Source organism: Penicillium paradoxum (genome assembly GCF_028828445.1).
Source record: "Penicillium paradoxum strain IBT 22861 chromosome Unknown utg000004l_segment0_segment0, whole genome shotgun sequence".
NCBI classification, from domain to species: domain Eukaryota; kingdom Fungi; phylum Ascomycota; class Eurotiomycetes; order Eurotiales; family Aspergillaceae; genus Penicillium; species Penicillium paradoxum.
In genome coordinates this window covers 3,049,417-3,076,443 of record NW_026643182.1, presented here as the reverse complement: position 1 = coordinate 3,076,443, position 27,027 = coordinate 3,049,417, and the positions used below count along the sequence as shown (strand labels likewise).

Below are 27,027 nucleotides of genomic sequence, written 5' to 3'. Positions count from 1 at the left end.
ACCTGCATCTCTGTGCGGGGATTTCGCAATCCACTTTCACAAAATGTTAAGGGTATAAGTGAGCTTGACAATGATTGTCAGTATTCACCCCCCTAAATTCGGCTTACGTGGGGAATAACTTATCTGATATGGTTATTGACTCTCTATGGTTTCTAGTGAAATATTGCCGAGTGCCTGCGCAAAGGACACACAGAGCTGAAGCATCTTGGCCCCCTTTGACTTGAGCAGGAGGCTCAGAATATTCGCCGTGCAATAAAGCCGCTGACTAAATGGACTCATGTATGGGCTTAGTTATGTTGGTAAGTACAAATCGCTTGCCTCAGAGGATAGGATGATCTGTTGAGTTTGGTCACTAACTTCTTTGTTTATCTAGTGCGATATTGTCGAGCACCTACACAAAAGACGAGCAAGACTACGTGTCGAATCGTAGCTCGACTTCAAAGATCCATTATCCGGCCTGTCTGCAACCACTGATATGTGGAAACTTGGAATCTTCATTGAAATATACGTTGGACAGACAATACACAGAAGATGATCAATAGGGCCAAACCAGTGGCGATTCCATGCGCGGGCTCGACCATATCAGTATGTTCAAAAATCCGCAAGGCAATCTGAACATGATACACGACGATCCTTTAGATCAAATCACTGACTTCTTTTACCCTGTAGGGTAACATCTTCCGGCATCTGTGCAAAGATAGCACCATTTGGGGCACCGAGTCGCGGCTTGACTTCAGTGCCCTCTTTGCTGCATCTTACCAACCCTTGACATGCGTGAAATCTGAAATCCTCGTTGAAATCTTCATAAACGTTTGTCAATGAAGTGATACACATTGCAATCCATGTGTGGATTCGACTATTTCGGTTAGTACCCACACGCATCTGAAAAAAATACAAGCCAATCCGTTCGATATGAGGACTGACTTCTTTTAATCTCTAGTGCGATATAGTTGACATCCTTCCGCGAGATACAACAATCGTGATAACCGGGAGAATTCTGCTACTGGTTTGACTTCGAAGCTCGCAATGCTCCAGCCAGACAAGCTCGTCTCAACATGCTCAAACATACCACCCGCAGATATAGTGTCAAATAGGGCTTTGCGGAAGGGGAAATTTGCAACACAAAAGTTCTCAGGGGGGTTTCTATACCTCCCTCGGCTACGGCTGTTGGACGGGCACACTCCGCACTTCAGGTTTGGCGTGAAAGGTGTGACCATTACGCTCTTCTGGGCTGCAACTCCATCATTTCGCACTAAGCAGAGCTCTGAATATGGAATTGTTTAGGGGAATTTTGATCGTCTCATCTCCAGTGGGCTTCATCCCTCATTTATTATCTAACTACATATGCGGCATTGGTGGTGGGATTTCGACTCCACCGAGCTGAAGTGGATTACAACAGCTAGCGGGATCAGTGTGCTTCGACTTTCTATGATAGTCTCCATACCTTGGCTAAAAATGAGCTAGAAGGATGATGCATGTTGGAGTGGGCCTAGAATGTGCTCCAGTCCACTTCCCATGAGAGTTCATTGACGTTCAAGATCTTCCCAATGCGGCGAATGCGGGGGAATCGTCTCATTGAAAATTGAAACTGCTCGTGAAAGTCTTTGACAATTTTCAGCGGGATTATTATACACGTTTTGAGGGAGTTAGCCCGCGTCATTGTTATCTGATGTCTCCCGGTCTTCGCTCAAAGAAACTGGAATACGATGATTTATGGGCGACTAATCCTCTCAATACCTTTCGCGGAGCCCGTTCGCTCTCCTAGGGGAGGGCTTGAAATATGTACCGCATTAGACCCGACCCTCGTTGACTCTTTCGGATATCTCTCGAGTTCCCTCGACGGGAACAGGGCCTGATTATGGGGATAGTCGTTGGGTCCTGAGGTCCCCTATGGAGGCTCTGCTCCGCGGACTTCAAATGCCATCCTGGTATTTGAATTATTTTCTCTGGTTGTGTGAAGATCTTCCATTTCCCAGCATGGTTTCTCGACCTACCTGGAATGAAAAGGGGTCACGACCGTCTTCAGCGGCGTTTAAATAGGCCAGCTGTTAGTGCGGTTAGCTTTTCGAGCTTACCTGAGGCAATCAAAATATCCCACTAGTGATCTTGGAGAATTAATCGGCTTCCACCTCGTTCTATCATCTTTCGACGGCGAAGAAATGGAATGTGACGACCTTGCGGGGGTGGTTTGTTTACCTTGACGAGTTCTCAGCTATGCCTACTTACTGGATCTGTTTGACGAGCTAAGACTCTGCTATCGTGCCAGGCTCGCGAGACTGTCAACGCTGGGCAGACGCGTCCCTATCATATTATCCCAGAGTCAGATTTGAGCCGCTACAAGCTGGACTGGTGAATGGCATGCTCACAAGGCCAACGAGGTGCTCGGCGCAGGCAGATATACCTTCAGAGGTCCATTTGAAGAAGGACTACCTCCCGCGATCAGCGGAAATAGTCCTGGTGCTGTCCTCGATGACAGTCTCTCATACCCTTTTCAGAGTTCCAAATCCCCGAGTACGCTGTCTACTCAATCTCCAGGGCTACCTAGGAGATGGACGATTCTGCCATCACAACAGACTATCACCAATGTTCTTATGACCATTGTGGCCATCATGATTGGCGGTATTCGTCGCAGCCCATGGCCCGAATGACGGACCATCTTCCCATCGTGAGGCAATGTCGGCAGATCACCAGCTGTCCCTTGTGCTAGACCACGGCTGGGTAATTTGTGTCTCACATGATTGGTCGGAGTGATTGCCACTCTGACTACTCCGTATAGGTATGGTCTTTGCACGCTTCGCTTTTGGTTATGGTCTTCTCATCCAATGTTATCAAGGCTGGAATACCATACTAGCTAGCTTGCCCTGTTCTATAAGATGCAATTGACTTGATTTGAAGCACACGTATCATGTCGAACTATAAACCGAAGTCTTTCAAGCCCGGTTGAGCATGGGTCCTCATTCTCCTCGTCGCTAATCTGCGTAGCCCGCAAAGTAGGTAGATTGTGGGTCTTGGAAAAATTTTCAGTTTAAATATATGATCCGTACCAAGCAAATAGAAGTGGTCTCGGACTTGTAATTTCATAGAGAAATGCCTCATACCTCATATATCCGGGTTGGTAAGAAGCCAAGGACATGTTACAGTCCGTGCCAAGCTCCAAATGGCAGAGGCGACGACTCCCACCCATGTCAGTGGCTTGGTCGGACAGCAAGGGGCACAGAAAAGGCCAAGGACCAAGATCGTCTGCGCTAAGTGTCACAATGAAATCCGACTGAAAGAGGGGAAATGCTGGAATCGTCCGGGGGAATGGCATCTCGGTGAACGCAATGGGTTGGTATTTCCCCGGTCCTCCGCATCTCTGCGCGGGGAATGTCAGATCGGACATCGGACCAGGAGAATGGATATTGCAATCTGTAAACAATGCACCTCTGGTACTTTTTCCTCAAGTACAACGTGGCCGATCTCTGGAACCTTGAATATGGTCGATCAACCCGTCACGACAAGCGAACCCGAGGCCTGAAACACACAGAAATTAATTTCGGAGTGTTACGCGCAGCTCTCCGACCCAGGCTCAAGGTAACCTCGCGAAGAATCGGCCAATGCCGTCGCCTACGGGGAAAATCAAGAGGGAAACACCGTCTCGAAAGGGCCGAGTTCACGCCGAGTCCACTTCGGCTATCAGCCACTGAAGGCCTGGGAAGCCGTGTACTGCGTGTCCCGTTCTGGAATAATTGCCGTACTCGGGGCCCCGGACTAGTACTGTGTGCTCGGGTCGGGTGAAATTAATTTTTCTTAGTCGCTTTCTTTGTCCGCAATGTGGGCACTTCCGGCTAATTGCGAGATGTATGGAGTAACTACGGAGTATCCAGGTACGTGTCGGAAATACCAATGTAAAATTACCTGTTTCCCCATTGCCCTAAAAGTTCGGGCCCTGGGCAACCGAAGACCGAAGACCGGTTTTTCCTGGACATGATTAGGTGACTCCAGGGGATTTTTGTGGATTGTCTGGGGAGGATGCCCAGCAAAAAAGGTTGGATGCACATCGACCCCTTTTTTGATTTACAGGAACCACATTTGTCTCCCGAATCCTATCTCAATCTTCACTTCAGTTGATATCTTGCAGGATGAAGAAGCCTCTGAGTGCCCAGAAACGCCACTTCCGTCCCGATTGAAGGGGGAATCAGCCGACCATTCTCGCCCGAACCCGGCTTGCAAGCCGGGTTCGGGCATTCCAATACGGCGCTTGACCTCCTTCGGTTCAGAATTGTCACCCTCGTGGCCGATTCCCCGGATCCCATGAGCCCATTGTCGGGGACTCCGCCAATCACCAACGAGCGGGTGGATAAGCATAAACAGCCTCCGCCAATCAGAGGTCGTGTTGGTAGCTGGGGTTGCAAGCGGGGGTCTTGGCATCGCTCTGTTGTAACTTGAACTGTTGCGTATGTTGTATGTATTATATCGGACTCTGCTTGTACAGAAGTTACGTACTTGCCCTCTCCCCAGACATCTCATACGCGGGAAATGAGTGGAGATACGAGGAAGGGGGAAAAAAACGAGACAATATATGCAGGTGGGTTTTCTGAGTCGTGCGGTTTTACTTCCGACCTACAGGCTGCGAAGAATTTTCCCGGGCATACGATCTATTTAAGTAGGAAGGTCTCCTCGTTCTTTTCCGACTTGGTTTTTCTCGTAATTCCTTCCCATTGAGCCCTTTTCTTCCCCTGGCTTGGGATCAATAGTCATGGTTGTCGTGGGCAATATCTATGTCATCACGGCGGTGGCCGTCATTGGCGGTGCGCTGTTTGGTTTCGATATCTCGTCGATGTCAGCCATCATCGGCACCCCTGCTTACAAGTGTTATTTCAATCACGGTCCCAAGGGCCCTCCTTTCAACGATGACCTTCAATGTAGTGGTCTCGAGTCCTTGGCTCAGGGTGGTGTCACCGCTGCTATGCCCGGTGGTTCGTGGCTCGGTGCTTTGATTTCTGGTCTCATCTCGGATCGTCTTGGTCGCAAGTATGCTATCATGACTGGTTGTATTATCTGGTAAGTAGTTGCATGGTCGGATGGTATACATCGCTTGGACGGTTGTAGCTGACATAGTTCTCGCTTAGGATTATCGGCTCTGTTATTGTCTGCGCTTCCCAAAACATGGGCATGCTCATTGCCGGCCGTGTGATCAACGGTCTCAGTGTCGGTATTGAGTCCGCTCAGGTTCCTGTCTATATCTCGGAGCTGGCTCCCCCTTCCATGCGTGGTCGTCTCGTCGGCTGCCAGCAGTGGGCCATCACCTGGGGTATTTTGATCATGTACTAGTATGTGACACACATCTGCCTTGTTATTTTGGAAAGACATTAATGGCTGACTTGCTTTTTCTTTCACAGCATCTCTTTCGGCTGCTCATACATCGGAGAGGGCAGCAACGCCACCTCCCAAAACTACAGCGAGTCTGTCTTCCGTATCCCCTGGGGTCTTCAGATGATTCCTGCTGTCCTCCTCTTCTTCGGAATGATGATCCTCCCCGAATCCCCTCGTTGGTTGGCCCGACACGACCGTTGGGAAGAGTGCGAGAATGTTTTGGCTCTGGTCCACGGCAAAGGTGACATCAACAGCCCCTTCGTCGTTGCCGAGATGCAAGAGATCCGCGACATCTGCGAGTTCGAGCGTGAGAACAAGGACGTCTCTTACCTCGAGCTGTTCACTCCCAAGATGATCCACCGTACCTCCATCGGTATCTGGACTCAGATCTGGTCCCAGCTGACCGGTATGAACGTCATGATGTACTACATCACCTACGTCTTCAGCATGGCCGGATACGAGGGCGATGCCACCCTCCTCGCCTCCTCCATCCAGTACATCATCAACGTGGTCATGACCATCCCCGCCCTCATCTGGGTTGACCGCTGGGGCCGTCGTCCCACTCTCCTCATCGGTTCCACCCTCATGATGACCTGGATGTTCGCCAACGCCGGCATCATGGGCAAGTACGGAGTCGTCGTCCCCGGCGGTATCAACGGTGTTGCTGAGGCGTCCATGCGTCTGAGCGGCGCCCCTGCCAAGGGCCTAATCGCCTGCACGTACCTCTTTGTGGCGTCCTTTGCCCCAACCTGGGGCCCCGTGTCCTGGGTGTACCCCCCGAGCTGTACCCCATGCGCGTGCGTGGAAAGGCCGTCTCCCTCGCAACCTCCTTCAACTGGGCTTTCAACACCGCTCTCGGTCTGTTCGTGCCCGTTGCCTTCACCACCATCCGCTGGAAGACTTATGTCATCTTCGGTGTCTTCCTGTTTGTCATGACTATCCACGTCTTCCTCCTCTTCCCCGAGACTGCCGGTAAGACTTTGGAGGAGACTCAGCAGATCTTCGAGGATCCTAACGGTATTCCCTTCATCGGTACTCCTGCCTGGAGGACCTCCCACAACACCAAGCGTACTGCTGCTGCTGAGTCTGGTGATGTCGAGATCCTTGGTGAGAAGCTGGCTGCTACTGAGAAGCGTGCTGCCGCTCACGCCGAGAATGTTGATGCATAGATGTATTATTTGGACAGAACGGGTCGGATGACATCGTTATAATTTATTTTTTTTTCTTCTTTTTTTCACTTTTTTCTTTGGGGGTCGACTTTGTTCCAAGTCCCAGTGATGTCATGTAATAATTTTTCACATATCATATACGCATATATCGGATTTTAGACCGCTCTCCATGGCTTTCCTTTTTCATTGTAGTGTTTATTTATCATCACTGTTTGGTCAAGTAGAGCGAGCTAAACGCTCCCGGGTGTTACATACCTTCAATCTTAGTATAAACGTTTAGTTTCGAAGCCATCGATTGATACCCCAAAACGACCTATATCCCCTACCTTAAACATGCCAATGGTCAAGCATCAGATCCAAGCAAACGTTTTTTTATGGTTCCATAACATAGTAACAGGGGCTATACCACGATGCATCTACATCGCGAGCTTTCTCATGATTCTCTGGTATAATCTCGTAGCTTTTTCATAATATGATAAGTACAATGATTATCGATTTCTAACATCTATTCAAGACTTCGATCTGCCGATTTAGTACTTTCAGCTATCTGGGAGGTGTTTGATTCGGATTCGAGCTGACCAACACACCTCCTGGAGGCATCCACTACTCCACGGTTTTAAGCTTCTTCAACAACCTGATTTGTGGTGGCCGTTGCCGCCAAAAGCAATATTGTCTCTTCTCTAATGCAATAGGTCTCGAACGCGCACCCGTTTGCCAAACAGTTTCACCTTCCTTTGTCCGGCTCAACTCAGAGGGTACACTGTAGTCTGGGGGCGTTGGAAGATCCGGCCATGTCAGCCTCTTGGGCGCATTGAGATACCGTTTTGTGGCTCTGTCGACTCTGGTTGCTACCCATTCATTCAAAAAATTGCGGAACTTGGACACATCGGAGTCTAGCTCGCTATGGCAAGTCCACTCGATACTTTGCACCATGTCCATGCCTCGGTCCTAGTGGGGAATGCTTGTAAAATGAGTCTCGTTTGTGATGATCTCGTACAGTGTGAACACAACACTAGAGACATCGTCTCGTTCGTCTAGTAAGCCTTTCTTTTCATTGGCGGCCCAGTCAAAGTCGAACAGAAGAATCTTGTCCGTTTCAGGGTCGACGAGCGTTTCACTTGAGATATACTTTGTTGTGAATCCAATCATTATACGATACAAGATATACACCTGGTCCGAGCCGATCCAGCTCTTGCAGCTGAGAATGCCAGATAGTAGAGCAATTTGCCAGGGATTGACAGAGTGATAGGGGGATATATCTAACAAAAGATGTATCATCTTCTTCCGGGTCCATTGAGACCCCAGTGAGAAGCCCATCGTCGTTGACTGTGATTGCACGAAGTTTCGGGGAAAGAAGATTGGCAAATTGCGCAAGAATTGAGATCTCAATATCTTCTTGAGGTGGAAAAAGCGCCGCCGTTCCTTTGATTTTGATCAAGCGCAGTTGATCCCAATCCCGCACGTTGCAGTGTGTTGCGGTCATAGGGTTTTCCCGAGGGCTAAAGTCGCCCTGAGAAGAATCTATTCTTGGGCTCAATCCAAGGGGGAAATATCAACACCAAGGTTCGCTCTGATGTTTGCGTCAGGTACCTAGGTACACAGGATGTATGAGCGTCATATACATGTACTTTGTGGAGACTGGATATCCACAAGCACCTGGGCATCCACCTGATTATTAATCGTCCCCTGAGTCCACTGGCCTGCGAGTTCCCCAAGTGCTCGCTTGTGTTCGGAGGGAGGACAGAGTACACGGTGTATAGAACATAAGCATGGAGTACGGAGTATGTATACCTCGTACCTATTGTGGAATCCCCCAGTTAGGGAATAGCAGAGCCTGAGGTATCCAACAGCCTCGATTGGGAACATTTGCCTAGAACCCGGGATACATATACCCTTTACGAAGCGTTTATGAAGCGTTTACAAAGTATGTACACACTCCGTGCTCCGTCCAGATTCACTAAATCAGTCTGACCGATATTGTGGTCAATTGGTATTGGATGCGCTCTTCGTATCTGAGGTGAGATCATCATTGGATCTGCGTCGCAAATTAGACATCTTGGCGTGCCCACCTGTAATCCCAACTGAAGAGATGGTTGATTGGCATACGGAATGGACATATGTGAAATCCAGCTACTCCGTACTCCGTAGAGGATCTCGAAATTGTTTCAATCTCCCCTGGACGTATTGCGAAGAGAACCCGTGCGAAAGCACTGCGTCAGAGAAACGCCAAGACTCCCCGAACGGAGCTGGAAAGCTGTCTGGTCCGAAGTGTGGAGTTAACCCCCTGGGAAAAAAAAAAAGAGATCGCCTGCGATTCCTCTTCTCTATCCGATCGTCCCGACGGTTATGTACATTTAACTTCCATCTCTCCCTTCCTCATCTCATCGACGGTCCTTGGAGCACGTGCGCTCGAACCACATATACGACGTCGTGTAGTTGGGTTTCCTTGAGCATCATCATGGTTCGCCCCCGGGGAGGCTCAGTCTTGGGCGTCGACATCCGAGGCGACACTAGCGCCCCGGCAATGTCGACGATGAATGAAACAAGCCCGATTGATTCCTCGTCCTCAGATTCGAAGGTATGCGACACTGAGACCCCGTCGCACATGCGCAAACTGACCCGCGGTTCCAACAGTTCGATGGCGCACAGAAACAGGCCAGCAAAGCACCATCGAAACGGCGCCGCAGTCGCTCCCTGCTGCATCGCTTCGCCGATACTTGTCTGCGTTACACATGGCTCCTGCCGCTTATTCTCATGCTGTTCTTGATCGGACTATATGCCATCAACCCCACAACCTCGAACCCCATGCACAGCGCTATTTTCCTCTCGTACCCCCAGCCCCCTAAGACTCCCGGTGGACCCATCATGTACGGTAAGGGCAAGAAGGATATCGCATTTGTCGCATTCTACACGGTCGTGCTGTCCTTCACGCGCGAGTTCATCATGCAGCAGGTCATCCGCCCGTTCGCAGTGTGGTGCGGCATTCGCGGCAAGGGAAAGACTGCGCGATTCATGGAGCAGGTGTACACCGCGATGTACTTCGGAGTATTTGGACCGTTTGGTCTGTATGTGATGAAGCGATCGAGTATCTGGTACTTCAACACGACCGCGATGTTTGAGGGCTTCCCTCACCGCGAGCACGAGGCCGTCTTCAAGGCGTACTACCTTCTCGAGGCGAGCTACTGGGCCCAGCAGGCGATCGTGCTGCTTCTGCAGTTGGAGAAACCCCGCAAGGACTTCAAGGAGCTGGTTGGTCACCACATTATCACACTGGCTCTCATCGGGCTGAGCTACCGCTTCCACTTCACATACATGGGCCTGGCAGTGTATATCACCCACGATATCTCCGACTTCTTCTTGGCTACCTCCAAGACCCTCAATTATCTGGATGCATATATCACCGCACCCTACTTCGCCATGTTCGTTGGATGGTGGATCTACCTGCGTCATTTCCTGAACCTGAAGATCCTCTGGGCTGTTCTGACTGAGTTCCGCACTGTTGGACCCTTTGAGCTCAACTGGGAGACTCAACAATACAAGTGCTGGATCAGTCAATACATTACCTTTGCGCTGCTTGCCAGTCTGCAGGCTGTCAACCTGTTCTGGCTCTTCCTGATCCTGCGCATCCTTACCAACTACATCTTCACCAACGTCACCAAGGACGAGCGCAGCGAGGACGAAGAAGAGGAAGAAGAGCATGAGGCTGTCACTGAGCCCAAGGCCATTGCCACTGGCGCAGACCAGTCCGGCAAGGAGAACCTGGCCCCTCAGGTTCTGCTGAACGGCAAGCCTGTCACCGAACACCGCGGTCCCCGGACCCGCAGCCGCAAGGCGTAAGATGAACATCTTCTGTTGGTGCTGAATTTGTGACGCTGGCATTCAAGCCGGGGTTTTTTTCACCGTGTTATAGTTATAGGATTCGGTGGATTTCCAGTCGATCCTCTGGATTTGTTGATATGCTGTTAATGTATTTGTTGGAGCTCGGTCTGAGTCGGGCACATAGGTCGTGCTAATTAGATAGGCAGCCCTTTAGAACAGCGGGCGCCGGCGCGTGTTTTTTTAACGAACATATGATTTAGATAATTATTGGATTGAATTGCAAATTTTATATGCATATAGTCTGTGGTTGTTATTGCGGTGTTTTCTCTCATATTCTTTGGTATTAGATTCCCGTGGACAATGGACTGTCTTATGCTCGAATCTCTCTTTTTGGATATCTATCAAGCGAGACTAGTTCAAGCTTTCATTCATTTTGAGACTTAATATCACTAGGCAGCCGTGCAGGCCATTCCTCAGTCATAATTGGGGTCTATTTTATGTTTGACATGGGACAATAATCTATACAGTGCCTTGGAAACCCTAGCAATTCTAGTAGATGACCCAAGCAGCTATAAAATCATTAGCCTGGAACAAAACAATCAACTCATGATTACCTGTCCACCTAGGTATATCAGAATATCAACGAACAACATCTGGATACAGCTCAGAATACACGGATGGAAAACTTGGGAATATGATTGTCTACAAGTCTCTCGACCAGTTGGGATGGCAGAGATCTCACGTTTGATATCTAGTATCGGTACTCCATACATGCAGGGGGAATAACATCAAACGTTAACTGGTTAAGAAATCGGCTTCAACAAGCTTGGGTTTGGATTGTTCAAAGGGTAAACAAGACTTTACTCTTTTGAGTCGGAGTCGGTCTTCTCACTCTTTCCGGTATCGTCCTTGGATTGCTCCTTGGGGTCCTCGTTCTTTGATTCGTCGTTCTTGTCGTTCTTGTCGTTCTTGTCTTCCTCTTCCTTGGGTTCTTCTTTCGTCTTCTCATCCTCCTTGGGTTCCTCCTTCTTCTCCTCCTTCTCGCCTTCCTGCTTATCTTCCTTCCTATCCTTCTTCTCTTCGCCATTCTGCTCACTATCCTCCTTCTCCTTCTGAGGAGGTTCCTCGGTGGATTTATCGGTGGATTTCTCCTCGGATGTTTCTACCTTCTCATCCTCCTTCTCTTCGTGCTCGTCCTTGTGTTCGTCCCCATGGCCCTCTCCATGAGAGTCATGGTGTCCCTCCGAGCCGGAAGGCCATAGGTAAAAGACCATTGGACCAGTCACGGCAGCCGAGGCCACCAACCTAAATCAACAATCGCAATTAGAGAACAGAGTGGAACTGCAAGCAAGAACACAAGCTCACCAAGGCACATCACTGGATGTATGTCCCTTCTCATAGCTGCCGCCAGTGGATTGAAATCGGCGGCCGAGAAGCTGGGCTGAGCGACGAGCAACAGGAGCTGCTCGGAAGGATTGAGCTGCAGTCGCAGCGCGGAAGACTGAACGGCGCGCAAGGACCATGATGTACTAGTAGGTGTGTATAGGGTAGAAGGGAGAGCGAGAGAGAATGTGGGAAGTGTGATAGGTGAAGGAGAGTGAATTGGCTACGGAGAGACTCATAGCAAGAGCCCTCAGTCCGGTTTTCGCAATGCCCCGTCCTCGTAAGACCGTCGCCTGCCTGCTTCCGAACTGGTCTGTGCGTTGTGATGTAATGCCGTGGCTGGGGTATTGGGTTAAGATGTCAATGGGGAATATCACAGAGTGGCTGGTCCTGGCAGAGTCCACCAATGTATGTTGTACCTGCAAAGAGCCCTGATCTATCAGCATAATGGGCATTCTGGGTTGAAGAGGAGATCTTGATATGTGGATCTTAGATCGTGCTCCGTACGGAGTACTCCATATCTGATTATCAGATCAACCGTCCACTGCCCAGAACTACATACAGGAGGACTGGGAGATATCCTGAGAAACCAGATATATGCAATCAGTGAATTAAACTCGAGGTATTATGAGTGAACATCATTGGCCACGGAGAAGTAAATGGCGTTAATGACCTATCATTTTGATGAAGCATCAAGTACGCGCATGTTATGCCTCAGGCCATTAACTATTGACACCTTAGGCGGCACACCCCACGTTGCGGCGTCTATCAGAAGCTCCCACTACAAGCTCACTCCGCTTGCTTCCATAATCTCAGCCCCGCCACTTCCACTGTACTTCTTCACTGCCTCTTTTTGCTCTCTACAGTCATTGCCTTGTCAACATGGCGGACCGCCAAGTAACCCAGCAGACAATTTTCACCTTGCTATCGAAGCTTGATGATCCCGATGCCGACCTGAGATACATGTCCTTGAACGATCTATATGACATCCTTACCGGCTCGCAATCCTCATTCCTCTCTCATGACCGCGGCACATCAACAAAGCTTGCAGAAGGTCTGCTCAAGTCTCTGGATGATCAACATGGTGACGTACAGAACCAGGCCCTCAAATGGTCCGTACCAAGCTCCATTGCCCTCTGATCCTTCTGAGATCTAACCTTTCATGTGGAAACAGTCTCGGCCCCCTTGCTGTTCGCCTGCCATTCGAATCCCTCACACCTCTTCTCGAGCAGTTGGCTAGCCTGACTGCCTCCCAGACGATAGACACATCTGTGCCCAATACAGCTTTGCGCGTCATCGTCGATACTCTCCCCCATCCTCAGATCGGCCAGCCTGCATCTCAGAATGCGATCTCCGCATACTCCGCAGTTTCCAAGGTCCTGGTTCCCCGTTTAATCGGCCCGACACCCTCGGCCTCGGGGAGGCGGGGCTCAGTGGTGAAAGGCATGATGGAGAAGGATCCATCGCGGGGATTCAGCAGCGATGCCATCGACGTGCTCATCAAGGTTGTAACATGCTTTGGGCCTCTTCTTCAAGAATCAGAACTCGCTGCCCTCCAGGTGCCTGTAATGGCCATCATCCAAAACGACACAGCTGGAACTGTTGTCACCAAGCGCGCTCTGACAGCTATTTCAGCCCTTGTGATCCACTTCTCCGATAATCAGCTTAATGGCTTTGTTTCCACTCTCACAAAAACATTGTCTTCCAATATCTCTATGGTGCAGCGTCGACACCTGATCGCTGCCATTGGCGTCATCGCGAGAACTGCACCTGCGAAGTTCGGCCCTCACTTGGATACTCTTGCTCCGTTTGTCTTCTCAGCAGTTGGAGAAGATAACATTAGACGGGGAAACTGAGGTGTGTTCATTGCGGGCCTGCAAGTAATGATTGTCTGGTCGACAGTGTAGCCCTCACACATCCCCGATACAGAGAAGCTAAAGCACTACATGAGCCTAATACGCTATAATTGATCTGAGTTAGCTCCATGTGGCATCTTCATGGTCAAGCCAATCGCAATTATTAGGCCATGAATTGCTGCAACGCGAAAAATGTACTGGGTCCCAGGCCAACCCTCGAATGCCCGAGTGGCACACATGGACTTAACGATACCCACGTTGATATTGAATACAAGCGCATCGACATCTTCTTCTGCGCATACATGTAAAAGTTGGCCAATGTGCTTCTGACCTCTGCGTGGCCGTGTAAACAAGAACCCTGGAAGGTCTTGAGATCGCCCTTTCCCGCTCTGCCCTCCTGCCTTTAGAAATCAACTCACCGGTTCTCCTGAGACTCTGCGTTTCTCTCTTCTCTGCTCTTCTCCTCTGCCAATCCAACTTATATCGTTCTACCGTTGCAGCTCATTACTTTCTGCATTGCCACTTGAATATAACGTAGCCTTATATCCCATTTTCAGCCATGCGTGTTCATCCCATCGTGGCTTTTCTCATAGCCACTTTGGCGACCTGTGTGTTCGCCAGGATTCATGGCGCTGCTCCTGTGTATACGGCTTCGATTGAACAATCCCAAGAAGGCACCGAGTCTCGATTAAACACCCGCGATGCGCCTAACAACTTGGACTATCGCTGTGGTCCCAAGATCGGCAAATGTCCTGTGGGTACATGCTGCTCCGGAGCCGGTACGTGTCGAGAGCCTGTCATGGTGAGCAGATCAGATTACTGATAGCATTCTTACGCTAGGGTTCTGCGGCACATCCAAGGCACACTGTCGCTCCCCAGACTGCAAGATCGACTATGGCAAATGCGACGCTCATCGAACACCCAATGGACCCCCAACTAAAGAAATCCCCCGTCCACGTGTTGGTAAAGTTCCATATGCTCCTCGTGAGATTCGTTCATGCGCTATTCCCGGAACTGTTGCGTTAACATTCGATGATGGACCAACCCGTTACACGGGCGATTTGCTCGATCTGCTAGATAGATACGATGCAAAGGCAACCTTCTTCATTACTGGAATTAACAATGGAAAGGGTCCGATCGATGACCTCTCGTTGCCTTGGGCTTCGCTGATCGAGCGCATGCACTCGAGCGGCCACCAAATTGCCAGTCACACATGGTCGCATGAGGACCTTAGCGTGATCACACCCTCGCAACGCGCTGATCAAATCGAGAAGAATGAAGCAGCGCTGCGCAATATTCTCGGATACTTCCCTACTTACATGCGGCCACCCTATTCCAGCTGCAGCCCTGACACGAATTGTGGAAACGAGCTGGGTGAGCGTGGGTATCACATCATTTTGTACGATATTGACACGGATGACTATAAGAATGATAGCCCAGATCTGATTCAGCGGTCCAAGGACATTTTTGATCACCAGGTTCTTAAAAGCGATCCACTCACCAAATCTTGGCTTGTCATTGCCCATGATGCCCATGAACAAACTGTCCACAACCTTACTGAGCACATGCTCCAGGGAATCAAAAGTCAAGGCTATCGCGCTGTCACTGTCGGTGACTGCCTCCGAGATCCAAGGGCTCTTTGGTACCGCAAGGATACCCGGATGCCAGCTCGCAAGAGAAAGCCAAAGAAGAGCGCTTCGGCAGATCCCAACAAGCCAATCTCCTGGGACGGCTCCTGTGGTTCTAATTACACTTGTCTCGGGTCTAAGTTTGGCTTTTGTTGTGACAGTACGAACTCGTGCGGCAACACTACTCGCCATTGTGGAAATGGCTGCCAAAGGGATGCCGGGTATTGCTCCGTCCAAGCTCCTTTCAATGGGGATGCCTGGGATCCACAGGTTTCCAAACCGAAGGAGCACAAATCGGAGGCGGATTCTGATCTCCGCAAGATTGGTACCGCGGCTGCAACGGCGTTGTTCCTTGCTTTGCTTGTCGCGATGTGGTTGTGAAAGTCATCTGGACTTTTGGTTTGGGATTGCCATGATTGTTTAGCCAACTTGAACATTGTCCGTACTATAGTTATACTGAGAGACCGTGGGTTCATTGCGGCCACTTCACTCATTTGGGCCTATCGGCAGAGATGGCAGGGATAGTGACATCATGGAACAGGGATGATCAATAGGCAGCAGAAATGGAATACAATGCAAAAAATGTATCTTGCTCTATCTTGATGACTGGTTGTTGCTATAAATATTGGTTGGAAACTCGTCTCTAGGTATTCTTGTTGTGATATTCAGACTAGCTGAGAAGATTTGATGACACATTATCGCAGCCCAGGCGGTTGAGCAGTATGTTATGAAATAACCCAGCCTTCTTCCTCCCAAACAAAATAAAGAATGAGCATAAACCTGCAACCCTGAGATATGCAGATATCAATACCAACAGAACAAGTTCAAAAACCAGAGCAAAACAGCACGCCGAGAGCATTCTCTCGAGGGGTATAATAATAGCACAATAAACGTAGCAAAAGACCAACCCAGCCCAACAGAAAGAAAAGCAACCCCATATCCCCTATTTCCGCACAATCTTGAGCAGCGGCGCAATCCTCGCCCTCTTACTCAGTCCCACGCGGTAGGGCACTGCACTCCGCGCCGAGATGGGACTATGCTTATCCGGTCCCTTGCCTGTATTCCGGGGTGTAATGACAGACGCCGCATCAGGCTTTGAGGGGGTCTGAGGTGGAGGTTCATCAGATGTAGTTGCAGGAACATTGATATCCGGAGCAGAATTCCCATTCCCATTCTGCTCCGGGTTTTGGATAGCAGATGGGTCGTTTTCAACGCTCTGGTTGGCGTCTGGTATGGACTTCGGGCTGTTATCGACAATCACGGCTAACTTCGGTGCAGGGGTTTTGGCTTCCACTGGGTTGTTGGGTTCTGGTGTGTCTGTGTCTTCGGTTGGTGTTTGTACTTGCTCTGGTGGTTGCTTTCGCTTGCGTCCGCGTTTTTTGGGTGGGGGTTTTTCGTTTTCGGCCTGTGTGTTCTCTTCGATCACGGGTGCTGGTGTTGGTGGCTTAGGATCATCGGAGGGGTTTGAGGTCAAGGTCGTGGGGCTGGTATCGGTTGCTGTGGTTTCGGGGGTTTCTGTCTGAGGGGTGGCATTCTCTGTTGGAGTTTGCACGTCGAGGGGTCTGGTGTCTACCCATATTACATCGTCATTGTCTGGATCGGGAATAGGCGTTGCCTTGGCCTTTTTGGGTTTCTTCTTTTTCGATTCCTTGGCGTTTGGTTTAACAGGTTTGGGGGTTGAGTCTAAGTTTTGTTCGTTAGTCTCAGCGGAGACTCCACTCGAGGCCGGGGTGTTATTCTCGGTGGTCTCTTCGTTATCGGATGGATCAATCGCACCATTTGCACCAGAATGTTTGAACTCGTGGTCTCGAGAGTTGGCTAGCTCGTCGTCTTCGTCATCTTGTGGGAAAGACTGTTTCTTGGGCCTTCCTCGCTTCTTTTTTGCAACGGAGACATCCACAGTTGGTATGGCAGCTGGTAGAGCTAGCTCGTCGTGTGTACTTGCTTGGGAATTTTGTGGAATGATGTTGGTTTCTGCTAGCTCAGGCCTTGCTCCGTTGAATGCCATTGACGCAACGGAGGAGAAAGGTTCGGTGTCATGGGAAGAATGGGGACCAATTTGATGAAAGTCGTACTGTAGAGCTTTCGGAAATGGGTTTAGCTGTGCGTTCTCCTGATGCATCAAGGGTTCGACGAATTGTTGAGGGATGATTTTAGGAGGCGAAGCCATTGAGTTAGTAGTGGTTTCAGGGGGAGTCAAGTCATAGATATCCTGTCTGGTGGACAACAAGGGCTGATTCGCGTCAACGTAAACGCCATCGTGTGCTCTGGCATATGCGAGGTTATCGCTCTCTGCTTGATCCATCTGATGTTCATGAGAGCTTGGCATGGTGGGAAATGGTGCAGACTCGATAGAGTCCATCGAGTACATGGCGGCTGTATTAGGGAATTGGACACCAGCACTCGACGGGTCTTCGTCTAAAAGTCTCCTCTGCGCAATTCCGATCTCCGCCATCATAGCACCTGGACCGCGCTTGGTATTAGTATGACGTCTTTTTGTGTTCAACCTATGCCATCGCAACGTACCGACCGATCCACTCCCGCCTTCGCTGGCTGAGGGAATCCATTTATCCTCAAGCCGTTGCTGCGATGATGATATCATCGCATGGCCTCTTTCTTGTGATTGGAGGAATTCATCAAAGTTGACATTTAGCTGTGGAAACATGCTTTCTTCGGTAGCATGACCATGTTCATGCATTGTATAGTGGGTCAATTGTTTGGCGGGGACTTCATGATGTTGTTGCTGCAATATGGGTTCAGAGGGATGGAGGGGGTCCATAGACACGGAGGGAGCATCCCCCTCGAAGGGTTCATCCTCATCCGAATCCTGAATAACACGATCCAAACTCATCGGGAGTCAATTGCCAGAGTTGTCGGACTTAGCAGCAGTGGAGAAGAAAGTTGATCAACGCGTTCTGACACGACAACACGTGATGATAAGAGCCCGATAAAGTGTTATCTACATGACTTCAATGTTCTCTGTAGATGTTGTAGGCAACTAACATCCCATGTACGCCAAGTGAAGTATAATTTTTCATGACAATACTCTGATACATAACAACAGCTTCTATGGATATGCCTGGCAAAGGTAGCTCTATCAAATTTTATTTTTAGGCAATTTGAGAGGGACAGAGACCTATTACACTACGCTGAGTTCGAATAAACCTTTCAACCACATTTAATTTGCACATTTGGATGAGGATGTATCTGCCTGGGTAACCTATAATTGCAGCAACATCTATACCTTGGGCCTCTTCAACCCTCGCTAAGCATATACTCCGGCACCGGAGTTAACAATCCCACTCGAAGTCTCGAACAGACTGCCCCACTATTTGTTGCACCGAAAACAGTCGATATGTACGGAGTAGCGATTTGGACTTTGAAAAAGCCGAGCAATTTGCTATATTCATTGGCTTTTAGCCAACATTGGAGTGGGCCCTCATTTGCAAGTGAGCGATCAGGCAAATATTTCCGAGATTCCTGCAATAAAGCAAAAGAATCGTGTCTCGGGCTGTGTGATTGAGGGCTAGTTGTCTCCAGCCTATAGTAGGATCGATATTTGATTCTTCCTGGACCCCTCTGATGCCCGTGACCCAAGGATTCTGACGTTCTGACCCCGGCCGTCCCGGCGGGCTCCCGTAAAGTGCCGGCACTAAGGGCTTCTATATAATGGGGCATTGTCCAGCATCGGATACATATCCTCAGGCTAACCTGTTTGCAGGCACAGTCTTGCAGATCTGCCCCTTCATTATTCACCACATGGACTAATCCGACAATATCAGCCCAAATTACGGCGAATCATGATTTTGTACTCGCATTATAGAGCCAATCTGGGAACGGGATGATTATATGTATATAACAGATTTGAATTCGCCAAGAACTATTAGTCTCAAACGATCTAGCTTGGATATCATTCACAGCACACTAGCTACTAGATCCTCTTTTTTCCGTTGGCTTAGCTCCGGTCAGTGCGGTATCCTCTTCTTCATGAAGGGTATACCGACATCCTGTAATATCTGCATCAACATGCAAGGTACCAGTGCGGTGATCAGATCTCCATGAGACTCCGGGAAATGAGCTCAAGAGCAAAAGCAGGGTTTCGGCACGAAAGACGGGACTAATATATCCAAACAGTCCCCGACAGTCCTCGGGAACAGAGCAATTGCATACTGGAGATCTGATAAGAGGGCGTTGATCTGATAAGCCGGACAATTCGGCTTCGGGCCCAAACTGGAGCTCGGCTTTATTTCCCACACACAGCATTGATTGGCGCGGACTGGAAGGCTTGAAACTGCAACCTCGGTCCTTGGCACTGTCTACTCTCTTCATCTCGCCAAAGTTCCGACAACTCTGACGGACAGCAAGCCAAAAGAGGTGATATCTTGTGTCTATCACACATATGGCGCCTGGGCGTTGTGGCACATTCTTCTATTAAGCCACTCAACAGCTTGAAACATGCCGATCATCATGTTAGTCTATCCAATCATCAAGTTGTCGAATTAAATCCGAACCCGAACCAACTTCGACCGGAAGTTTTTTTTTTTTTTTCTTCTTTTTTTTCCATTACGGAGTAATCTAATGACTGCAGAGGTTGAATACCTAAGTATATAAAGAGGGATCGGCCGCAGACATACTCGATTGACATAGACTTCTAAGTTCTAAGCATCGATCCGGTGCAGAACGCCATGTTCCTATTCTCCATTCTGGCCCTATTGGGTCCCTCGGTATGCCTGGCTGCCTGCCCCTACGCGCACCTAGCAGAGAGAGTGTCGAGACAAGCATTGAGCCTCGCTCTGCTGCGATACTCCCTCGCGCCGTGCCCGACAAGAAGGGAATCATGTTGATGAACCGCATCAATCCATCATCGTCACAGCTGTACATTGCGAATGCGGACGGTTCCAACGAGCGCTCTTTGCTGGGCGATGACTCTGATTACGAATATCACGCTTCATTCTCCCCGGATGGCAAGCACGTTATCTTCACTACCGAACGCAACGGCGATGGCAATTCCGATGTCTATATGGTCAACGTCGATGGCACCGGTCTGAGACCAGTCGCAACCACACCCTCAGTCGAAGATGCGGCAGTCATCTCTCCTGATGGCAAGTATGCCGCCTACGCCTCCACGGCCGGTGTCTACACCTCCAACATCTGGCTTACAAACCTCGAAACCGGCGCAACCCGCAACCTCACCAACCAGACCGGTGTGACGGGCAACCCTGAATCGCCGAATGGATTCTTTGCGCCGGCTTGGTCGCCTGATGGGAAATGGATCGTCTTTTCTTCTGATCGCAACACTGCATGGACTGGTCACGACAACGGCACTGGCTGGGAGCACACTCAGGAATTGGCTCTGTATGCTATTACCCCCAAGGGAACTGGTTTCCGAAAGCTGTACGGCAAATCGGGCTTCACCTACGGTTCCCCCAGATTTTCCCCAGATGGCAAGCGGGTTACCTTTTACGAAATGGATGTGCAAACTACTTGGGATGCGCGGTCGTCATTCGCTGTTAACTCCACGACCAACCAAATCGTTTCGGTGGACTTCAAAACAGGAACCGATTTTGTCCGACACACCAATACTCCCGGTATCAAGATTTACCCGCAGTATGTCTCGAACAATAATATTGGATACTTGCTGAAGGGCGGAGAAGAGGGCGGTATTCACTACACGTCCACCTCGAAGAAGATTCTGGGCGGCATGCGCTCACCTGCGTGGTCCCCTGATGGCAAACACGTTGTCTACGAGAAGACTGGCTGGGAGACCCGGGCTTTGCAGAAGAAACTGTGGTCCTGGGACTCGGAGTGGGAGTATCACTTCATGGACGTGTTCCCTGCACTTTCTCTCCAGGGAGACTTGGCCTTCACGCTCAAGCAGACGGGTAGCCCCGGCAACTCCTCCGTGGTAACGATGCCACCCGGAGACACCGATTTCACTGTTGTATTCGATACCTACGAAACCGGTCAACTTGACGAGGCCACCGTCGGCCACGGTGGAGGCGGTGCTTTCCAGCCCTCATGGTCCGCTAACGGAGAATGGCTCACCTTCGGCCTTGGAAGCTGGTTCCAGAGTCGTGGCGAGAAGCCCGGCTGGATCTTCCGAGCCAAGGCTGACGGATCAAGCTACGAGCAACTCACCTTCGGTGGCAACACTACCAACAAGGGCTTCCCTAGCTTCTCCCCTGATGGCAAGAAGATTGCCTACCGCGAATGGATGCCTGAATTTGGACTGCGTCTGCTCGATCTCGAGACCAACGAGACGACTTCTCTGACCACAGAGCGTGATAACCTGCCATTCTTCTCGCCGGCTGGCGACTGGATCCTGTTCACGCGCAACATGACCGATATCTCCAGGAACGAGTTCTCCAACTACGAGGTGTGCATTATCCGTCCCAATGGAACGGATTTGACCGTGCTCACCACGTCGTATGCCAACGATGCCCACGCTGTCTGGACTGCCGATGGCCGCATCATGTGGTCGAGTGGAATGTGGGGATTCCAGGCTGAGGCTGCGACCTACGATGAAACGTTCCAGCCCTATGGCCAGATCATGATCATGAATGTTGATGGATCGAACAAGACCGTTCTCACTGATAGCTTATGGGAGGATTCGATGCCTACTTATATACCCAATGCCTTTTTGAGGCAGTGAGAGGAGTGTTTGCAGCGGAGAGAAGAAAGCGATAAAATGGTGAAGATATAGTATAGTGTAAAAAGATACCAAATCCAAAAATCTCATAGGATTCATTCTTTCAACATTTAATAAAAAACATGGATGTATCAAACCTACTTGACCAGTATGCTGTTGCGATCATCAACACCAGACATCTAATCTCTCGCTCATTGAAGCTTGACCAAAATATTAACGCTGACCTGGAAGAGTAACTCTCTATAGATCTTGTTCTCACATTTTCACGCCGTATGTTCCCCATATCGTCGCGCAAGATGATCAGTGATATATACTTAACGAAGCTAGACCCTCGGAAGAGACCTTTAGTACAACAACACTTGGAAAATATATGGCTGCGCCAGTACTGAACCCCCATCTTGTGCTCAATTCCTCATTCTAATTTATGCAAAAGTTAGTTATCCTTCATGATACACAACCAGACACCATCTTCCATCCAATGGTAAGATGGCCGAGTTGGTCCAAGGCGCCAGGTTAAGGTATACCTTAACTCCACAACTAGCAATAGTTTCCTGGTCTCGAAAGGGGCGTGGGTTCGAATCCCACTCTTATCATATCTTTTTGTTTCCTTTTTTTTTCCTCGGCGGGGATCCAGTGAAAACGCCCGGGAGGATATACAGATCCTTCCGGAGAAACCGTTTCGCCGTGGCCCAATCAGCTCTAGCGCGGACACGCCCGAGACATAAATACGCGGCCGTCGCCCGCGCTTTTGCTCGTTTTCTTTTTTCTTTTCTATCAACTATCGGGGCTCCACTTTGTGGCTTGCTGAGGCTTATCCGATGGCTTCGGCCTTCATGGGTTTTCTTCCGTTCCCGGCCCTGGAGAGTAAACACGATCCTTCTTATACAACACGTTATAGCTACACTAGGGCTTCTTTCGGGGGGCTCGGTCGGTGCTGGCTGTGGGGAGGCCGTGACATACCTTTTTGATAGAACAAGATTAGTTAATTTTAATTTTAATTTATTATATTTTACATTCATACGGTCCTTTCTTAAAAGTGTTTATGAGAAGGTAGAATATTGATTATCCTATCCTATGGTACTCGAGTCAAGGGGTCCGCGACACATCAAGCACCCCATGGATGTGCATAAATAGGAGCCTAGGGCTGTCTTCAATCTTCTTTGTATAGCTATCTCATCTAAAAATACTGACATGGGATTAACGTCCATGGTCAATTCGAAGTAAGGATGAGAAGTTCATGTACATGCTTGGTGTGTAATATAATAGAAATATTTAATCAAAATTTTATGCCAATCAAGGATATCTTGGAAAGAAAGACAGAAAAGAAAAAAGAAAAGAAAAGGCTGATGCATAGGTAATGAATGCTGCATGGGAAATCGACAAGTCTGGAGGAGAGCCAAACGTCAAGAGAAATGATAAAACGTCATGTCACTCATAAATGTATACCGGGCCTTTTCAATAGCACACCAAACACCAACAGAGTCAATACGAGAGAATCCAGTCGCCCACCAAGAACAAATGCAACGGGGGCCGATTGAACAAATCGTCAAAAGTCACCGGGTATCTCAACCCACAGACACGAGTGCGAGTGCGAGTACATCAAAAGAGGAAAATGACCCTCAAACAAGATCACAACACGCCGCCAGGTAGATTGATTTGTCCTTGTCGGCCGCCGTCGAAGCCTGCGCTGTTGGGCGCTGACATGCTAGGTCCTGGAGTGGTTCCGGGATTGTCCATGTGGATCTTTCGCAACATGAACATTGGTTTCCGTCCTTCCTTTTCGAGCTGCTTGAACAAAAGCAGCGGTTTCTCTTGCAATTCCAAGCAACGCTCTTGGTCTCCATACACGATATAAAGGGCGTAGTTCTTCCAATCAGAATTGATGTTGTACTTCTTAAGTGCAGCTGGGAGGACCTTGTAGCAGGGATCTTCCCAAGAGACTCGGAATGATTTGAAGATCTCCACGCTATTTGGGTTCTCACTGCCGCCTCCGTTTCCACCTCCGCTCCCACCAGCCCGCGAGTCGGACCTGTCGAGTCGTGGGTCAAGTCGCGATGCAGTTGATGGTGTCTCAGCGCGGGATGATGATAGCTGGTTCGGGGTGAGCCGGTCTCCCCGGGAATGTATTGTAGGCGTTTGTTCGGCATAGTCATATGCGGTATTGCGATTCACATTGGATGTTGGTTGGGAATATGCTCGTGGATTGAGTGTCTGAGGATGAGCGTGATGGTGATGGTGAGGTGAAGTTGGCGAAGGAATTCCAGGTGATAGTTGTGACCCTCCATTCATTGGATTTGATAGATGGGAAGAGGCGGCGGTTGAGGGATTCAAGGTGTCGTGGTGAGATCGCCCTTCATAGACCATAGGTGGGATGTGAGTTGGCGAATTGTTTTTGGTGCTTGCACCAATGCGCTTGGAGAAAGCTCGCGCAATTTTCGATGATGAAGACATCTCGGGGACTATGGGTGGGGGGTTTGCGGTAAGTGTGGCCGTGCTGTCTGTCCAGTTTTCTGAAGGTTGGGCTCCTGATGAAGGAGGAGGTAATGGATGTGAGCGGTCTTTTGCGAATTTGATCACTGGGAGAATCTCTTCGCGCAATCGTCGGTAATCCTCCGTGATCCGACGCAGCTCTGTCTCAACCAAACTGAGCTTTTCATCTCGAACCTGGATAGATCTGATCAAACGCGCGAGATCCTGCTGTGTTGCGGTTTCATTAACACCCTGCTCCGCTGCTACAAACGTGGGTTAGACTTGATTTTTTTATCCAAAGGATCTGCAGACATACAAAGTGGAATATAATGATCTGCATCGAGGGGAATAAGCTGTTTGACTTTGATTTCATACACGCTTTTCAAGATCGTGAGTCGATGCCCCACGCTGTTGATACCCATTTCCTTCAGCTCATCGTGCTTTAGGGCAATCAAAGCTTCACCAACAATCGCGTTTTCTGCGAGACGGCTTATCATCAGCAAAGAGCACAAATCAAGTCTTCTCCGGTGGGTCCGCTTACCTCGAAATGCGCCGTGATATTGAAGCAATCCGAGCGAGGTCAGAAAATCTTTGCATTCATCGATCCCCCAGTCTGTGATGAGTGTTCGCGGAGAGCGAGGGCCATCCATCGGGTGTCCAAATTTAGTCGGCGTGTGTTCTGCGGAGTTGATGTCGGAGTCCGTGGGAGAAGACTCGCAGTCGACATGCAGATGCGGCGAAGTAATCACACTGCGCTCGTACTCATCGTCCGCATCCGAGTCGGCGTGGTAGGAGGTGTGGAGGGACATGGTGACGGAGGGTAGGCGGCAAGGCGATATTCACCGAACGTTGAGATGGAGAGGTATGGGAAGTTCGCAGACGCCACCACCAAAGTGGATGTGCTAGAGCTAATGAAGACAAACAAAATGGGTATCGGCGGTAATGCGCCGAATGCTCTATTTTATAAAGCGCAGGCAGAACGAGGGGACTTTGGGTCTGGAAGTTTGCCAGGTGAACATGGGCGGATTGAAAGGGCCTTCAAGACATATGCTGTGTTCAAGGTTCTGCGTTGTGACTGAAATCTATGCTCAAAACTCCTATCCGAGAAAGGATGTGCTGTCGAGAAAGCAAACGCGGCAATCAACAAGTTGAGCAAAGCGGGGAAGGTTGGCGCGTTAGGGTTATGGCAAGATAGGGGGTATGGGAGGAGGAGCCGCTGATCACGACGAAGGAAGATTATATGCTCTCTGAAGCCGACAAAACAGGAGAAAAAGAAAGTGAATATCTGGAAGCTAAATGCAGAGGTCGGGGATTGGCAAAGAGGACGCTGTGATGGGAATCGGAACCACGTGACTGGGTCTGGACTGTTCAAAAACAACGGGGGCTACACTTGAAAGTATACTTCGACTAGTCTATTGGTTTAGTTCTCCCCTCTACAGAGTGGCGATTCTGATCTTTTGGATGTCGGGTTCGTTCTTCACAGACTGAATCTTTTTGCATCCAGTTAAGACTCGTCATCAGCCCCGCCTTTGTTAAAACGGTGCGCACTCGACTACCTAGGCAACTGGATGGACGATCTGTTGACTCGCGTTTCTCGTCAAATCCAATTTACATGCCTCAACCCAACTGTAAACCTGCAAATACAATTGTGCTTAACTGCTCATTAACCAAAATAGTATCTTATTTATTGCTGCCTGGGCTGACTGAAGTCCTACCTACCTCTTGTTGCTTAGCAGCCCCCTCTGCAGTCCTCCCTTACTCCAACCAGCCCCCATTTATCTTCAGTATAGTGAAACTGCCCTTCCTGGGGATTTGTGACCAGCAGGCGGAATGGCACTTTCGATATCTAGGCGCTGCTACTCCGTAGACATATCGGGGTTATGCTTAGGGTTGTTCATGAAGGCATGGTTAAGAGTTGATCATCCAAAAAATGCAATCACCGATCCAACCATATCCACCTGGTCACCCCACGAAGTCATACTACATGCATTTCACTAACCCTCGCTCGATAGCAAGATATGTCAGTGAGCCCATGAAGGTTCATAAACGAACGGACTGAGACACCTACTTTGCAGTCCCCTAGCTTCTGGTCTCATCGAGCTTGGTAATGACAAAAAATGTCCCGGACTGATTGGGATATTGTCAACAGGCATATCCTGGAATATTCTTCCACTCTACATACTCTTCGTCACAAAGGCGTGCATCATCACCTCGCCTATGCCGTTGGGGCTATACCTGGAACTAACTAGGGATTGCAATGCTCTGAATACGTATTATACACGTCATCAGTGGCAAGAATACCTTTACCCTCAACACCGCGCGATACTACCTAGGTGTACAAGCCACCCAGGATGGGGATGAAACAAGGGATATACCCGCTTAGCCGCCTCGTCTGTGAGCACTCAGAACTCATGTACTGTTTGACCTATTGGATCCTAGCTAGCTCATTCCCTCTCAGATAAGTGTGATCTGACCTCGGGATACACTCTTTCTTGGTCAAACATCCCGGCTAAGTCCTAGGTTATACTGCACAAACAAGTACCATAGGATTAAAAAAAGTAAATCAAATTTGACCGATTAGAGCTGGGATCGAACCAATAAGCAGCTGGTTTAAAGAAAAAGAGAACGCGCGCTGGAAGTCAACTCTTATATATAGTACTATACAAGCCACCCAGGATGACGATGGTACACAAGGGAAC

At 49.4% G+C, this 27,027-nt stretch overlaps 10 protein-coding genes across 10 annotated transcripts; 5 read left to right on the top strand and 5 right to left on the bottom strand.

The window, feature by feature from the left end:
- Positions 1-4,056: 4,056 nt before the first annotated feature.
- Positions 4,057-4,410, bottom strand: N7457_004865 (uncharacterized protein; the record flags this gene model as incomplete). The annotated part of the gene is made up of 1 exon (XM_057175910.1): positions 4,057-4,410. The coding sequence occupies one exon, from the start codon at positions 4,408-4,410 to the stop codon at positions 4,057-4,059; it is 354 nt and encodes a 117-aa protein (XP_057032957.1).
- Positions 4,411-4,738: 328 nt separating this feature from the next.
- N7457_004864 (sugar porter family MFS transporter) lies at positions 4,739-6,524 on the top strand (the record flags this gene model as incomplete). The annotated part of the gene is given in 4 exon segments (XM_057175909.1): positions 4,739-5,043; positions 5,112-5,312; positions 5,382-6,123; positions 6,138-6,524. 4 exon segments carry the CDS (start codon positions 4,739-4,741, stop codon positions 6,522-6,524), a joined length of 1,635 nt encoding a protein of 544 aa, XP_057032956.1.
- A 948-nt stretch (positions 6,525-7,472) lies between these two features.
- N7457_004863 (uncharacterized protein) lies at positions 7,473-7,673 on the bottom strand (the record flags this gene model as incomplete). The annotated part of the gene is made up of 1 exon (XM_057175908.1): positions 7,473-7,673. The coding sequence occupies one exon, from the start codon at positions 7,671-7,673 to the stop codon at positions 7,473-7,475; it is 201 nt and encodes a 66-aa protein (XP_057032955.1).
- A 1,309-nt stretch (positions 7,674-8,982) lies between these two features.
- N7457_004862 (TLC domain-containing protein) lies at positions 8,983-10,361 on the top strand (the record flags this gene model as incomplete). The annotated part of the gene is made up of 2 exons (XM_057175907.1): positions 8,983-9,102; positions 9,159-10,361. The coding sequence occupies 2 exons, from the start codon at positions 8,983-8,985 to the stop codon at positions 10,359-10,361; spliced, it is 1,323 nt and encodes a 440-aa protein (XP_057032954.1).
- An 842-nt stretch (positions 10,362-11,203) lies between these two features.
- Positions 11,204-11,866, bottom strand: N7457_004861 (uncharacterized protein; the record flags this gene model as incomplete). Its single annotated transcript, XM_057175906.1, has 2 exons — positions 11,204-11,648; positions 11,709-11,866. The coding sequence occupies 2 exons, from the start codon at positions 11,864-11,866 to the stop codon at positions 11,204-11,206; spliced, it is 603 nt and encodes a 200-aa protein (XP_057032953.1).
- Positions 11,867-12,608: 742 nt separating this feature from the next.
- On the top strand, positions 12,609-13,582 carry N7457_004860 (uncharacterized protein; the record flags this gene model as incomplete). The annotated part of the gene is made up of 2 exons (XM_057175905.1): positions 12,609-12,838; positions 12,901-13,582. The coding sequence occupies 2 exons, from the start codon at positions 12,609-12,611 to the stop codon at positions 13,580-13,582; spliced, it is 912 nt and encodes a 303-aa protein (XP_057032952.1).
- Positions 13,583-14,141: 559 nt separating this feature from the next.
- Positions 14,142-15,591, top strand: N7457_004859 (chitin deacetylase CDA6; the record flags this gene model as incomplete). Its single annotated transcript, XM_057175904.1, has 2 exons — positions 14,142-14,361; positions 14,423-15,591. The coding sequence occupies 2 exons, from the start codon at positions 14,142-14,144 to the stop codon at positions 15,589-15,591; spliced, it is 1,389 nt and encodes a 462-aa protein (XP_057032951.1).
- A 562-nt stretch (positions 15,592-16,153) lies between these two features.
- N7457_004858 (uncharacterized protein) lies at positions 16,154-18,061 on the bottom strand (the record flags this gene model as incomplete). Its single annotated transcript, XM_057175903.1, has 2 exons — positions 16,154-17,673; positions 17,737-18,061. 2 exons carry the CDS (start codon positions 18,059-18,061, stop codon positions 16,154-16,156), a joined length of 1,845 nt encoding a protein of 614 aa, XP_057032950.1.
- Positions 18,062-19,936: 1,875 nt separating this feature from the next.
- N7457_004857 (uncharacterized protein) lies at positions 19,937-21,862 on the top strand (the record flags this gene model as incomplete). The annotated part of the gene is made up of 1 exon (XM_057175902.1): positions 19,937-21,862. One exon carries the CDS (start codon positions 19,937-19,939, stop codon positions 21,860-21,862), a length of 1,926 nt encoding a protein of 641 aa, XP_057032949.1.
- Positions 21,863-23,488: 1,626 nt separating this feature from the next.
- Positions 23,489-25,137, bottom strand: N7457_004856 (adaptor protein STE50; the record flags this gene model as incomplete). Its single annotated transcript, XM_057175901.1, has 3 exons — positions 23,489-24,591; positions 24,645-24,806; positions 24,870-25,137. The coding sequence occupies 3 exons, from the start codon at positions 25,135-25,137 to the stop codon at positions 23,489-23,491; spliced, it is 1,533 nt and encodes a 510-aa protein (XP_057032948.1).
- Positions 25,138-27,027: the final 1,890 nt, after the last annotated feature.